This window comes from Rattus norvegicus, chromosome 2 (assembly GCF_036323735.1).
Source record: "Rattus norvegicus strain BN/NHsdMcwi chromosome 2, GRCr8, whole genome shotgun sequence".
Lineage (NCBI taxonomy): Eukaryota > Metazoa > Chordata > Mammalia > Rodentia > Muridae > Rattus > Rattus norvegicus.
The window spans coordinates 162685210-162700890 of record NC_086020.1 but is presented as its reverse complement, the minus strand read 5'-3'; the positions used below and the strand labels follow the sequence as shown (position 1 = coordinate 162700890).

The 15681-nt window shown below is 38.1% G+C and overlaps 1 protein-coding gene across 3 annotated transcripts in view; it reads right to left on the bottom strand.

The window, feature by feature from the left end:
- Serpini1 (serpin family I member 1) overlaps positions 1-15681 on the bottom strand; it is an 86529-nt gene that overhangs the window by 30847 nt on the left and 40001 nt on the right. For 2 of the 3 annotated variants that reach the window (XM_008761076.4, NM_053779.2), the window contains 2 exons: positions 5268-5535; positions 1493-1723 (listed from right to left, as the gene is read on the bottom strand). In XM_008761076.4, coding sequence (XP_008759298.1) covers positions 1493-1723; positions 5268-5517 — 481 coding nt within the window. In that variant the 5' untranslated portion in view covers positions 5518-5535. Of the gene's footprint in view, positions 1-1492; positions 1724-5267; positions 5536-12895; positions 13075-15681 lie in introns of all 3 variants that reach the window. The other variant, XM_063281153.1, reaches the window with a different exon arrangement.

Sequence of the window (15681 nt, the reverse complement as noted above, 5' to 3'; positions counted from 1 at the left end):
ATATAAAATTAGGAATACAGTCAAAGCAAAATGATGTTTCAAAGTTTGTTTTTTAAAGATTAGCTTATTTTTATTCTGTGTGTATAGATGTTTTCCTGGATGTAGGCCTGTGTATCACATGTGAGACTAGTGCCCCTAGGAGTCAGAAGAGGGTATCATCATATCCCCTGGAACTGGAACTATGGGTGGATGTGAGACAAGCTGGTTGCTGTGAACTCAGGTCCTCTGGAAAAGCATCAAGGGCTTTTAACTGCTGAGCCAACTCTCCAGCCCTCAATTTTTATTCTAAAATAAGAAACATAAGTGTCACTCAGCTCAAACCTCACCCCCTTCAATATTGATAATCCTCCTACTGTTTTGATAAGGTGCAAACAGATGTAAGAAAAACTTAAGTCATGATAAAATATTTTATATCATTTGAAATCTTCAAGTCTAACTTGAAAGATAGAAGGTTCCTGTTATTAGCTAAGACTATCCAAAAGAATTTGAAAGTTAGCATATTTTAATAATGCAATTATTAAAATTAGTTACCTTTTGAATGCTTAATAATGTTAAAATGTCTCCTTACATGACAAATTAATATCATATTTGAAAAGGGTAAGATCAAGTTTATTTAATGTTTTGTCATTTGGTCAACCATCTCTCTTCTTAAGCAATATTTCGAAGCTGTGTAAATTGTAGGATTTAGGGTATCTGACAGGATTTTCTTTGTTCTAACATAAGATTTTAGAATAAAACTATTTGGAGAATTTTGACATTAGAATTTCATGTAATGAAGAGCAATACTAAACTATCTAAAATATTAATTTTAACTCATTTGCTTTAATGTTTTCTTATTTCATATATACTGTTTATTGTACAAATTATCCAAATATTCCCCTACACTACTTTTCTCCCATCTTCTCTTCCATTAAACTACTTTAAATTTGTCTCACTTTTAGATTATTACTTTCATTATCTTCCTAGCTAATTGAAATTTTAACCACCTAGAATTCTGGAGAGATGTCTTGGCAATTAAGAGCGTTTACTTCTCTTATACACGGCCCAGGATTGGTTCCCAGCACCCACGGACTCATAGTCTGGGGAATCTGAGACCCTCCTTTGGCCTCCATAAGTATGCACACATACACTGTTGCCTACAAAAAATAGAAATAAATCATAAAGAAATAACATAAATTAGAAATAAAATGAAAATTATGTGTAATTTACCTTTCCTCTGTACTGGTTTGGGCTACAATGGAGCACTCTTTAGAGTGAATACTGTTCATTTTTAAAATTATCTACTCCATTTTGTGGCTGTAAAACCAAAATACATCTTCAAACTTTAATTTTTATTTCTCAAACCAACCAGACAGCACAGATGGGAGATCATCAGAGCTAATGTTCTACGCATGGCCACAGATTTAACCTATTTCATAGAAGTGAGGACACATAGACATCCCAAAGTAAAAGACGGTTTAACCTGAGCTAAATGGATAAAGAAAGAACATACTGTTTGTATAATTCTCCACCCACTTATTGATGTAGTTGGCCACCGCCACATTTTCACTGAAGTCCACATGATTGACTTCTGCATTAAAGTACATTTTCATCATTTGCAAGAATTCCTCATTGATATGAAATCCGTTTTGCACAAAGAGTGAATTGGCAATTTTCATCACATATTGGCCTTCTTCAGCAGAGACCATGCTAGAAAAATCCCTCAGGAAAGAAAATTCTTCACCTACAAGATGACAAAAACAAGTTCATCAACGGAACAGACACAGTGAAAGATCATTACCACACACACAGTGGAGAACAGGGAGGAGGGAAAAGCAGCAGGTTTGCTCCTCACAGAGACATGGCAAGAATCTGCCCATGCTATTTCTAAGTGCTCAAATTAACTTGGTCCACTTTATCAAGCCATGCCCTTTGCTCTTTTCTGTTAGTTTGCAGAGCCAGAGATCAAGCCTGGCACCTCACATGCTAGGGAGGCTGACCCTAAATCCTGAGATAAGCTTTGTCTTTTATTGTTACTTTGATAAAGTCTACAAAGAAGAAACAAATTTAAGATCTTTTCTTTCAATGTACTTGGCTTAATTGCACTCAATTGGTCTTTTTCTCTGTGTGCAGGGTGGCAGGCAGGGGAGTAAGCAGTGTTACCAATAAAATTTTACCTAAAATTATCTAGAATTCTTTTATTTATTTATTTATTTTAATAACTTGAGTATTTCTTATTTACATTTCGAATGTTATTCCCTTTCCTGGTTTCCGGGCAAACATCCCCCTAGTCCCTCCCCCTCCCCTTCTTTATGGTTGTTCCCCTCCCCATCCCCCCCAATTGTCGCCCTCCCCCCAACAATCACATTCACTGGGGGTTCAGTCTTAGCAGGACCAAGGGCTTCCCCTTCCACTGGTGATCTTACTAGGATATTCATTGCTACCTATGGGGTCAGAGTCCAGGGTCAGTCCATGTATAGTCTTTAGGTAGTGGCTTAGTCCCTGGAAGCTCTGGTTGCTTGGCATTGTTGTTCATATGGGGGTCTCGAGCCCCTTCAAGCTCTTCCAGTCCTTTCTCTGATTCCTTCAACGGGGGTCCCGTTCTCAGTTCAATTGTTTGCTGTGTCTCTCAGGAGAGATCTACGTATATGTGGGCATTCTTTCCTTATTTTTATTGAAGACCAGTTTTAGGCCGTGGTGGTCCGATAGCACGCATGGGATTATTTCTATCTTTCTGTATCTGTTGAGGCCCGTTTTTTTGACCAATTATATGGTCAATTTTGGAGAAAGTACCATGAGGAGCTGAGAAGAAGGTATATCCTTTTGCTTTAGGATAGAATGTTCTATAAATATCCTTTAAGTCCATTTGGTTCATGACTTCTCTTAGTCTGTCGACATCACTGTTTAATTTCTGTTTCCATGATCTGTCCATTGATGAGAGTGGGGTGTTGAAATCTCCCACTATTATTGTGTGAGGTGCAATGTGTGTTTTGAGCTTTAGTAAGGTTTCTTTTACATATGTAGGTGCCCTTGTATTTGGGGCATAGATATTTAGGATTGAGAGTTCATCTTGGTGGATTTTTCCTTTGATGAATACGAAGTGTCCTTCCTTATCTTTTTTGATGACTTTTAGTTGAAAATTGATTTTATTTGATATTAGAATGGCTACTCCAGCTTGCTTCTTCTGACCATTTGCTTGGAAAATTGTTTTCCAGCCTTTCACTCTGAGGTAATGTCTGTCTTTGTCTCTGAGGTGTGTTCCTATAGGCAGCAGAATGCAGGGTCCTCGTTGCATATCCAGTTTGTTAATCTATGTCTTTTTATTGGGGAGTTGAGGCCATTGATGTTGAGAGATATTAAGGAATAGTGATTATTGCTTCCCGTTATATTCATATTTGGATGTGAGGTTATGTTTGTGTGCTTTCATTCTCTTTGTTTTGTTGCCAAGACGATTAGTTTCTTGCTTCTTCTAGGGTATAGCTTGCCTCCTTATGTTGGGCTTTACCATTTATTATCCTTTGTAGTGCTGGATTTGTAGAAAGATATTGTGTAAATTTGGTTTTGTCATGGAATATCTTGGTTTCTCCATCTATGTTAATTGAGAGTTTTGCAGGATACAGTAACCTGGGCTGGCATTTGTGTTCTCTTAGGGTCTGTATGACATCTGTCCAGGATCTTCTGGCCTTCATAGTTTCTGGCGAGAAGTCTGGTGTGATTCTGATAGGTCTGCCTTTATATGTTACTTGACCTTTTTCCCTTACTGCTTTTAATATTCTTTCTTTATTTTGTGCGTTTGGTGTTTTGACTATTATGTGACGGGAGGTGTTTCTTTTCTGGTCCAATCTATTTGGAGTTCTGTAGGCTTCTTGTATGCCTATGGGTATCTCTTTTTTTAGGTTAGGGAAGTTTTCTTCTATGATTTTGTTGAAGATATTTACTGGTCCTTTGAGCTGGGAGTCTTCACTCTCTTCTATACCTATTATCTTTAGGTTTGATCTTCTCATTGAGTCCGGGATTTCCTGTATGTTTTGGACCAGTAGCTTTTTCCTGAACCCCATTTTTTAATAGGGTTTTTGTCTTCCTGCGGTCTAACTTCTTGAGTTCTTTGTATATTTTGGATATAAGGCCTCTATCTGTTGTAGGATTGGTAAAGATCTTTTCCCAATCTGTTGGTTGCCGTTTTGTCCTAACCACAGTGTCCTTTGCCGTCTGTACCTGGGCTCTTTTTGGTTGGGAGACCTTTAATGACTGCTTCTATTTCCTTAGGAGTTATGGGGTTGTTTAACTGGTTTATCTGTTCCTGATTTAACTTTGGCACCTGGAATCTGTCTAGGAAATTGTCCATTTCCTGCAGATTTTCAAGTTTTGTTGAATATAGGCTTTTATAGTAAGATCTGATGATTTTTTGAATTTCCTCTGAATCTGTAGTTATGTCTCCCTTTTCATTTCTGATTTTGTTAATTTGGACACACTCTCTGTGTCCTCTCATTAGTCTGGCTAAGGGTTTATCTATCTTGTTGATTTTCTCAAAGAACCAATTTTTGGTTCTGTTGATTCTTTCTATGGTCCTTTTTGTTTCTACTTGGCTGATTTCAGCTCTGAGTTTGATTATTTCCTGCCTTCTACTCCTGGGTGTATTTGCTTCTTTTTGTTCTAGAGCTTTTAGGTGTGCTGTCAAGCTGCTGACATATGGTCTTTCCTGTTTCTTTCTGCAGGCACTCAGAGCTATGAGTTTTCCTCTTAGCACAGCTTTCATTGTGTCCCATAAGTTTGTGTATGTTGTACCTTTCTTCTTAACTTTCTAATGACTTTACATGTACACTAGAAAGAAGCATTAAAGCAGAAATCATACTCCATTTCAGAATTTTTCTCCCAAAATATGTAATTTTTAAAATAATAAAATACTTAAAAAACTCAAATATGACTTAAAAATGAGAATATCATTGTAAGCCAAATGTGATATTCTACAAGCATCTCAGTTACCTTTTCATTTATTTGTATGATAATTTACATGGGGAGCTATAGAATTACTTTTTCTTTTTTGCATGTATTTATTTAAATATTGTGTTTTATTTAAATAATGATTTTGAGAAGATACGCTTCCTTAGATTTACTCAGGTATTGCTGGGGACAGAAATGAACTCTTTTATTCTAAGCATTCTAGTCATATTCTTGCAAAAAGATAATTTTTATCCCTTGTTAATATCATTTTCTCTGGCATAAGGCAATTATGAATGGATTCACAGTTAAATTCAAATAATTCTAGAAAATTAAAGCCAAGAACTCACCACTTTTCAGGCTCTCGTATCCCATTGAATGGCGGATTTCTTTCAGAGTAGATCCTTGAGCCCCGAGCTCCATCACCCCCATAGCAAGGGCAATGCTTAGTGGAGAGAAGAGGATGTTTTCATCTTCCCCAGTGGCTCGAAGATGGTTATACACATTCACTGACCACTCGGCTATGGTTTCATCTGGGAAAGCTGCCCCTGTCACCAAACTTTGCAAGGCCACTAAAGAGAGCAGTCCAAGGTAAGCCATGATGGAATGGTTTCAAGTCTGGAAGACAATAATCTATGTATTAACTACTTATTGCTATTTATATTTATTTATATTATATATTTATATTAATATTTATGTATTAAGTACTTCTGACACATAAATTAAAGGGAAAAAGTAGTACTTTGTAGAGTTGTAACACAAATTTGTTTAAGAATAAGCTGAATTTTTAAAAACAATTCAATTTTAATTTATTGTTTTTTTAAAAGGCCTATTAAGGATTTAAGAATATGTTTCCATCCCCTCCTCTGTGTATGTGTGTGTATGCATGCTTGTAATTGAGGGAAACATGCTAAACACTTATCCTAAATCCAAGTTAAACCCCTGTCCTAGTTTGCTTTATTTTGCTATGATAAAACACTGGCCAAAAAAAAAATTTGTGGAAAAAAATTTCCTTTCATATACTTCTATTATTATTATTATTATTATTATTATTATTATTATTATTATATTATCATTATTATTTTATCCCTTTTCACGGTTTCCCCTCAGCAAATCCCCTATCCCATTTCCCCTCTCCCTGCTTCTATGAGGGTGCTCCCCCACCCACCCACCCATTCCTACTTCGCCTCCCTAACACTCCCTACACTGAGGCCCTGAGCCTTCACAGGACAAATGGCCTCTCCTCCCATTGACACCAGATAAGGCCATCCTCTGCTACATATACAGCTAGATCACAGGTTCCTCCATGTGTATTTTTGGTTGGTGGTTTAGTCCCTGGGAATTCTGGGGGTACTGGTTTTTAATATTGTTGTTCTTTGTATGGGGTTGCAAATCCCTTCAGCTCCTTCAGTCCTTCCCTAACTCCTCCACTGGGGCTCCCCATGCTCTGTCCAATGGTTGGCTAGGAGCATCCACATCTGTATTGGTCAGGCTCTGGCAGAGCCTCTCTGGAGACAGCTCTATCAGGCTCCTGTCAGCAAGCACTTCTTACATGTCTTCCTTATAGGCCTCAGGCCGTGCCTAGTGAAGGTGCTGTACCAAGCACAGTGGACTGCCCTCCTGCAGTGATTAGACATCAAGAATATGGAAGACAGCCATGCCCATGGGTAAGTTCAAGAGACACAATTCAACTGAGCCTTCTTGCCACATGTCTATACAGATATCTATATATCTATAGATATACATGGATATGCATATATCCCATGGACTCTTTTCCTTTAGAGAACCCTGACTAGAAACAAAGCCTAGCATTATCCAAATAATATTTCTGCCTACTGCATGCCAGTTTTCTCAAGTTCTCCTACAGTCTGACTTGTAAACTTGTACAGTGATGATCTGCTGTGCGCTCTCTCTCTCTCTCTCTCTCTCTCTCTCTCTCTCTCTCTCTGTCTCTCTCTCCTCCCACTAAGTCACTGTAGGCAGCTGGAAGGCAAAACAGTTTATTCAAACAATTAAGTAACTTATTTGTTCTTGATCATCTTTTAAATCCACCATTAAAACACTGCACAGAGTGATATTGAACAAACACATTTGGAAAATTGTATTTTAATTAGAGTTGATAGTCTCAATTAATCAAGGAACAGTGAGCCCAGGGATTTGACTGAGGAAGTGTGCACTTCCCCCAGGCTTTCATCCAGAAGACTCTAACTGCTCGTATTGTCATCATGGTGTCAGAGGACTGGTGGTCACTTTCTATAAGTCCTTCACATTTGTGAGCTGCATACATGTTTACATTGTTTCTGAAGAGCCCCAAGGTCCCCTGCATTACTTCCTTCTCCCTGCTTTTGTAATAAAAGAAACCTTTGTAATAAGGTTTAAGAAAGTCTGGCTCCTGTAGGAAGGCAGACTCAACAGGGTCTCTCACAACCTATGCTGTAATTAAATGCTATCTATGGCTTCTGAGAGGTAAGGGGGCGGTAACAGGACATGCTCTGTAATTCAGGCATCACTAAAACAGATCCAGCAGGAAAGAATCCAGCACTGGGGATCTACAGCTGCTGGCCTTTCCTGCTTCCTTGGATCCCCTCCCCCAGGAGAACAGCTCGAGCTTCCTCTTAGTGAATTTGAAAAGAAAATTACAAGGCTCTCTTGTAAAAAGAATTGATGATTTCTCTATTGTTTCATTCCCTGGGTGTTATAATTCTTAGTAGATCATAAATCCAAGTCAGATTCAAGAGTCTATGTTGTTTTTACTTTTTAACGTTTACTCAATTACTTTGTGTGCTTGTGTGTAGCAGGGGGGCAAGTATTGTAAAGAGAACAACTTGAGGAGGTTGTTTCTCTCCTTCCACCACCAGGTCATCAATCTTCAACTTAAGTATCTTACTCTGATGAGTCATCTCAAACCCCCAAAGCCTCTCTTCTTAGCCAGTATACTCAACTCTCTGGTATCCCATTTTAATTTCTGCCCTATGAGGAACTAAACCTAGGGCCCATGACTTTTTTACTTTTATTTAATTTTTATTGGATATTTTATGTATTTACATTTCAAATGTTATCCCCTTTCCCCTCCTTCCCCTTCCCCCTATCCCCTTCTCCTGTTTCTATGAAGATGCTCTCACTCCCACCTATACACTCCCACCTCAACACCCTGGCATTCCCCTACATTGGGAAATGAACCTTCATAGGATCAAGGGCTTCTCCTCCTATTGATGCCAGACAATGCCATCCTCTGCTACATATGCAGCTGGAGCCAGGGTTCTCCACACAACTTGTTGTTTGGTGGTTCAGTCCCTGGGAGTTCTGGGGAGGGGGTGGTCTATTGTAAGAAGGAACCAAACTGAAGTCATTTGGAGTGAAACTTCAATTTTGAAAAGAGATCAAATAAAGTTTAAGTTCCCAGGACCTCCCTTGGTAACTGCCATCCTGCTTGGCAGAAAAAGATGTATCTGAGTAATTGATACTCTGGTTAGCAAGTTGAGACATGAATGCTAGACAAGTCACCCATTCACAGTTGAATAAGAAGGAGAACAGGACAAGTGTACCTTAAAGACATGTTCCTAAGGAAGTCACCTATCCCTAAATCCTTACTGGTAGAAAAATTTAACTGTAACTTGGCACAGATGTTTGTGATTGTTATGCTTAAAGGATCTACAATGTTCTGGTTCAGGGTCACAGCTCAGCTCCTGAGTCTGTTCTGAGACCCAAGTTGATCAGTAGGAACTTAGTTTCAATACATTTTTATCACCTGCCTGGTGGTCTGAATTGTGTTAGATCTAAGAAGATGCCAAAGCACTATGGGGGGCTGTGGAGATGACTCAGTGGGTAGGGGCTTGCTGCTCTTTCCTCAGACCCATCTTTCTATCAAGCAGTTCAGGAATGCTAATTAACTCTAGTTCCAGGAGATGTGACACCCTCTTCTGGCTTTTGCAAGCGCTGCAACACATTCCGCCCACCTACACACATCTGCATAAAATAAAATAAAGTTTATTTTAACAAATGGTGTGACGAGAATGTTCAGTGGGTAAAGACACATGTCACCAAATCTGAAGGCCTGAGCTCTATTCCATGGACATATAGTGGAGATAACTGACTCGTGAAAGTTGTTCTCTAACCTCCAAAAGCACATTATCTACCTCCGAAAATAAACCAATGGAATCATTTAAAAGTTTTACAAGTCTGCATTGTATGAAAATAAGATAGTTTTATCTGAGTAAATAATGCTGCTCTTTAATTAAAAAAACTATTCTTAGCACAAGTATCAAATTTGAAGGTAACACAAATATATTTTATTCATATGAAACAAAACTATATTATCAATACAGCCCCCAATCCACCAATACATCTATTAAAATGTACTCACAATATCTTAATTTTCAAGTGAGTATCTTATGAGATAATTACACCTTGCTTAAATTTTGTGGCTCCTTTATAAGTAGTGCTCCCATTTTATAAATGAAAATACTGTAATAAAAGAAGTTATGAACTTTCCCACTATCATCGGAGTTCAGGACCCAGAACTAGGGCTAAAGTAACCTTATAAGGCCTGGACTATTAATGTAAGATGCTTTCTGGTTTTGAATTAAACAAGGATACAAGTCTTGGAAAACAGCATTTACTGTATATTGAATAGCCCTAACAAGCAAGATGCATTCTCTCAGCCTTAGTGTCCACATCTGCAAATGAAAATGCTAACCATATGATACAAAATTATGAAAGACATAAGTGAAAAAAAAGTTATACTCATATTTTAACATATCAGTTACAATAACAAGGGCATTACCACGAGAATAAAAGTTTCCATGTTTCCATCTCTTAAACAAGAGGCTGTAAAAATGAGAATTTATCCTTCCTCCTGGCCTAGCTAATATAATATTTTCTTCATTCATTTAACCAGGAGTGTATAGGTTTATGAAGATATCAAAATATTTCAGTACAGGCTCTTGTCCTTAGGGGCTTCACAAATCATGCTGTGAGACTATACACTTGAATACATGGCCTTACCATTTAGAGAAAAATCAATCCTCTTAAAGTCTGGACAAAATCAACTGACCCACCAGGAAAAGGTGTCTCGTTGATGAGAGAAAATCATATTCTTTGTGTAGGATAACCGGCCACCTCAGATGGCAATGGCCTGGACTGCAGCAGATAGTTCAGTCTGTGTTTGGCAACCATGAATTTTGCAAATCTCCCTGTCTTTAGAAAGCCATTGACAAAATTATTACTATGTCTTCCAGTAACCAGAGGACTCTGGTAATATTCAGCAGGTATGTTTGTGGGAGAAGTTTCTGGTAAGGACATGAGCAGCCAGCAATGAATAGTAAATTATACTAGGAAATTAGGAGTCTGTGGCTTAGGCCATGGTAGCAGGTCAGGCCATGAAACTCTTCTCAAACATATAGGAAGACCTGCATGTTAGAAGCTCTGATATCCAGCCTCAGAATTAGAGCTTCCAGTTTGCAGGCTAGGTTTCCTGTGCTCTCCTAGTTACATCTTTCTGTATTATCTACGCACCTCTTGGGTTATTTAGCTTTTGGCTCGGGCAGGGTCTCATTTCTCTAATGTAACATGTGTGTGTGTGTGTGTGTGTGTGTGTGTGTGTGTGTGTGTGTGCGTGCGTGCGTGTGTGTTCGTTCCCCATGTCTCACCGAGCTTTGCTCTCTTCTTTTGGACACACTTCTCCTAACATCCTACAAAATGCTATTGCCTCACGATTAATCACAATAACTAATATATTTTCAAAGATGTTCAAGCCCACCACCCCAGTGTGCACTGCTAAGTGCTCCTGTGGGTTTTAAAACTCTTTAACTTGCATGAACACTTTGAATGCCATCTGGCTCAGACAGGGTCCCTTACTCTATCAAGGAGTTTTTCCTTATAATACAAATATTGGGTTCTAGTTTAACTCTTTCCCCTCGTATCCAATGGGTTTTCAACATTTCTATACCATATCCCATGCATCTCTTGCTATGTCTACTCAAAGGCCACAAACACAGTTACTGTCCTTTGATCCATGCTCCAAACTAAAGCAATGACTCCATTATTCTCTATTTACTACCCTCCTCAATCTAACATACTAGAAGTCTCCAGACAGCTGTCTTGTCAAATCATCTTGTTTTTTACAAAACCTCAGAAGCCCTCTCATGCATGTAGAACAATGCCCCAAGTATTTAGTCTTGTATGGAATTTGTTGCACTGTGACCTTATATAAATTTTTACACAATGACCTCCTTCATGCGCCCTGCCCCTTTCACCAGACTCCCTTAGGAAACCTAAATCCTAGAAGTACCTCTCTTTTTGCTGGCTTGGGTAGCTCTTTCTGGAATTACCTTAGTAGAGTTCCCCAGGATCCAATTCTAACCATGACTTACCTCTGAGCTGAAGCTCCACCCTCATGTATAGCTTCTTGATTTTTTAGTTAGAAATTCAACAATGTCCTTCTCTGCTTCCATCAATTAAAGGTGATTTAATATATGTCGTATCTTGTTTAGGGTTTTGAGGACACCAAAGAAGAGCATTCTAAGCATTAAATGCATTACATGAAGGAAGTTGCCAGTCAATGTTTATTGAATTAGTTTGGTATTTTACATGAAGGTACACAGTGGTATAGCAGAAGAAACAGCCAGAGAAGCTCGAGTTTCTAAACACTAAATGTTAATTCAATCTGAGCCCAAGGATAGTAACTTATTTTCATTTTTTATTCTGTTTGATAAAGTGTTTCCTCATTGAATGTGAGGCCACCTTTCCAGCCTGATAAAGTGGTACTGTCACCAACACTGGTATAATGTGACAGCTGGCCACAAGAAGCAGCCAGGACAACTGTACCACCTTGAGCAATCACACAGGGGCCACCCAAATGCTATTGTGATAACATTACTCTACAAAATGTCAGGGCCACTAGCATTAATAACCAATATCTCAGGCCAGGTTTTCACATGGAACCTTACTTTGTTTGGAGATTTATTATTTACAACAGACAGAAGTAAATGCTCTAACGCAAAAACCACAAAGGGGCTACGGCCCTGGACTAACATTGATAGATGCTGTAGTGGTAGAAAAGGTAGAAGAATTCAGCTTTAAATAAACAATTGTTAACTTTGCATTCCTCCTCCTCATTACCAGTGGTAGGATAGGGTGTGTGCTGTGTGTGTGTGTGTGTGTGTGTGTGTGTGTGTGTGTGTGTGTGTGTGTGTATGAACATGGGCACACTATATTAGACTATAACCCAGCATAAAGCACATTAGGGAGCAACATTCTTATGACTGACATATGGAAATCATATAGCTAAATGCCAGCACTATTAAATAGACGGTTTTTAAAACTCTTCTCGAGTGGCTGAAAGACAGCTAAAGAGTTAAGAGCACTTGTTATACTTTCAGAAGGCAGGAGCTCCATTCCCAGGACCCATCTAGGGCTCCTCACAACTACTTTGAACTCCAGACCCAGGCCACACCCTGTTATGGCCTTGAATGTCACTCAGATGTGCATGGTGCATATACAAAGATGCATACACATGAAAAAAATATATTTTAAAAAGGAAAAAAAAACTTCTCAGGCTTCTGAGATGGCTTAGCAGGTAACAGAGTTTGCTGCCAAGCCTGACAACCCCCAAAACTTACATGGTGGAGGGAAAGAACGAACTCTAAAGCGGTTCTCCCTCCTCCACAAGCACACTCTGGCACATCCACACCACAAACACATACACTCCCTATTATGTGCAAAATAAAGGAAAAGGATTAAAAAACAAAAACAAAACTTTTCATAGTATCTAACCTAATTGGTGAGACTATTCAAGTTATGCACCTTATTGATGTTTTAATAACACAAGTATTTCTCATTAAAAATGATTGGACATTGAGAAAAAAATGGCTAGTTACTTTCTTCAGAAAAAAACAAAGTCAGGTATAAATAGCTAGAGATAAATAACTATTAGAAAGTGAGAAGACAGGAGTTGGAGGGAGATTTTTATGTTTCTTACCCTGAATGGTTTTGTGTTCATGAAGTAGCACATCTTTTTTATTTTGCTTTAGGTTTTAAAATTTTTATGATGAACATTTGGAAAGGTGTTTGAAATAATATTCCAATTTTGGTTAGTCTTCACTCTCTTGATAAAACTTGAGATAAGTTGAAAAATCCAGCTCCTGTTTTACTGCTTTACTGAGAGAAAAGTATGCATCACATCAGCACTGATGATGGAAAAATGTAAGGAATAATTTGTTCAAGACAGAAAAACGTCATTATTTGTTAAAAAAAATAGTGTTTCCTAGCAGAACTGTAATTCAGAAAAATTTGAATTTGTAACATGGAGTGTCTTTTCCCTCTTCTATAGTTTTAATTTTTCTGAAATAGGAATAAGGTACTAATTCAAAGAAACCAGCCAGTCTCCAGGCAAAGGGGCAAGTTTTGACATGGCTGTTCTTTCTGGCTATGTTGAGACTTGCAAACAATACCCACAAAGGCAGCTCCTTGTATGCGGACTACTTTAAAGGACTTTAGAGATTAGCCCCTGCTAGAAGCAGCTTTGGTTTGATAACTCTTATCTACCTTAAGCTCAGTCTGCCCAAGAACATGGCATCCTGTCCACCCCTCCCTGCAATTCCCTAACTACTCCAGTAAAGAAGATGGAGAAATATTTGGATGGACTTTGTCACAAGGTAATATTTTTCCTCAGGTTCATTCAGCTTTTAAAGGGAAAGCTAGTCTCTGGTCATTTATTACTGCTTCAAACTGAGTATATTTCCCACCCTTGCCCCGTTGTGAAGAAGGTTTAAGTTTCTACCATCCTGCCCTCCCTTGAGGTCTCATTTTAAGAGGCTTCCAAGCTATGCACATCAAATGCAGTTATGGATTTTTCTTGTTTAAATTCTCCACTGTTTGTTTCAGTAAACTGAATTTTTAAATCTGCAGAAAGTCTTAACTTTCTCACAATGCAAAATTTGGTTCCTCTTCTCTCTCTCTCTCTCTCTCTCTCTCTCTCTCTCTCTCTCTCTCTCTCTCTCAAAATCAAGCAATTCAGCACCTCTTTCCATGTGTTCTTAACTTGCAGCTTTCAGCATTACAAATGCTTGTGTTCCCCTCTCTCCGTGGGATTAAATCAGGCAAAAAGTAAAGCTCTTTCAGGCTTATCTCAAAAGAGTTGAGCTTGGGAAAAATGCCCCGTAAATCAAAAGGGCAGAACTGAGGACAGAGTAAGCTGTAAAGATTCAATTTATCAGAATAAACTGTGAAAGAAATAGGCTAAGATGCTGACAAAGAGTCTTGAATGAAGAACTATCTCATATATTCATATTTTCAGCCCACATGACTCTTTAAGGTTGGGGACCTTTGTTCTGAAGAACTTTATAGCCTTTTAAATTTTGCAAGACTGACACTGAGACAGATATTCTTGTCCATAAAAATGCACATCACATTTTGGCAGCTGGTGTCTGCCCTGTGGACAAGACCACCTTTGCATCTTTTAAGTAATGCTATTCCAATTGACTTTCTGTTGGTGCTGAGGAGCTCGGACAATATACTATGCATATTATTACACACATTATATTATTCATGTAATTAATATTCCTTATAGACATATTAGTCAACCTTATGAATTCTCCACTGAATTATTTATCCATTACTAGCTTCTTCATAATAATTTAAATAAATTATATAACATATCTTTAGTTAATATCTGTATGTGGTAAGATTATAACCTTTAAAGATAATTATCTTTTAATTGATTCAAAAATTGTAAAGCAAGAAATTATTCTCTCAAGAACATTTTCTCCATCATAAAATCCAAGAATCTGAGTGTGGAAAAAGTGGAATAGATATCTTTTAAGTTGTTACTAAGCATCTTTTAGTTACTGAGTGCTTGAGTACTACATCCATGATGCCTCAGAATGATTTGATAGCACTCTGCACCTGGAAATTGCTGGTTACGTAGCAACTAGCACTAGTTAAACTTATAGGATATTTTGCTTGCATCCAGGAGGAATGTGGTTCCTGGGGCCCTATCACTGAGGGTCTAACAAGTTTAGTCCTATGAACATTGAAAGTTAGAGAGGAGTTTATATGATGATAGCTAGCCAGACATTGTCTGGCATACGCTTAAGACCTTTTCTGAATTGCTTCGTATTAATACAAACTTAAATACAATGAGGATGAACTTTGACTTAGAAGATTGCTCTTTTGGGCAGTGCCTGAGGCTTCCAAAAGGATTTAGTTTCCTAGGGGTCTAGCTGGGTTATGGCATTACCTGTCCTGTTGGAGATAGGGTCTCTAATCCTTCAAGACTATTTCATTACTACAATAACTTTTGGGGAAATTATTTCTATCTCAAGCAGTTGTTGAATGAATATATAGTTGATTCCTTTCTCTCTTTATAAGGCTCAAAACTAAAAAGTTAAAATACTTAGTTTTTTAAAATATAGAATGATTCTATCAAAATATGTGTGACACTCATTAACAATTAGAAAGACTTTATTAAAGAGAATATACTGCTTGGGCATTTTGGAATAGTGGAGAGAGGTTGGCAAAGGTTATAAACAGAAAAATAAATGGATATATACTAAGAATGTGTGTGTATGCATGTGTGAGTGTGTGTGTGTGTATGTGTGTGTGTAGGTACATCTATGTGTGCATGAGAGTTCGTGTATGTGAGTATATGTGTGTGTGAGTGTGTGTGTGTGTGTGTGTGTGTGTGTGCACGTGCTGAATGAAGACAGTGTGTGTGTGTCGGGGGGTGTACTGAATGGAGACAGATGAACAAAAATACCTAAGAGA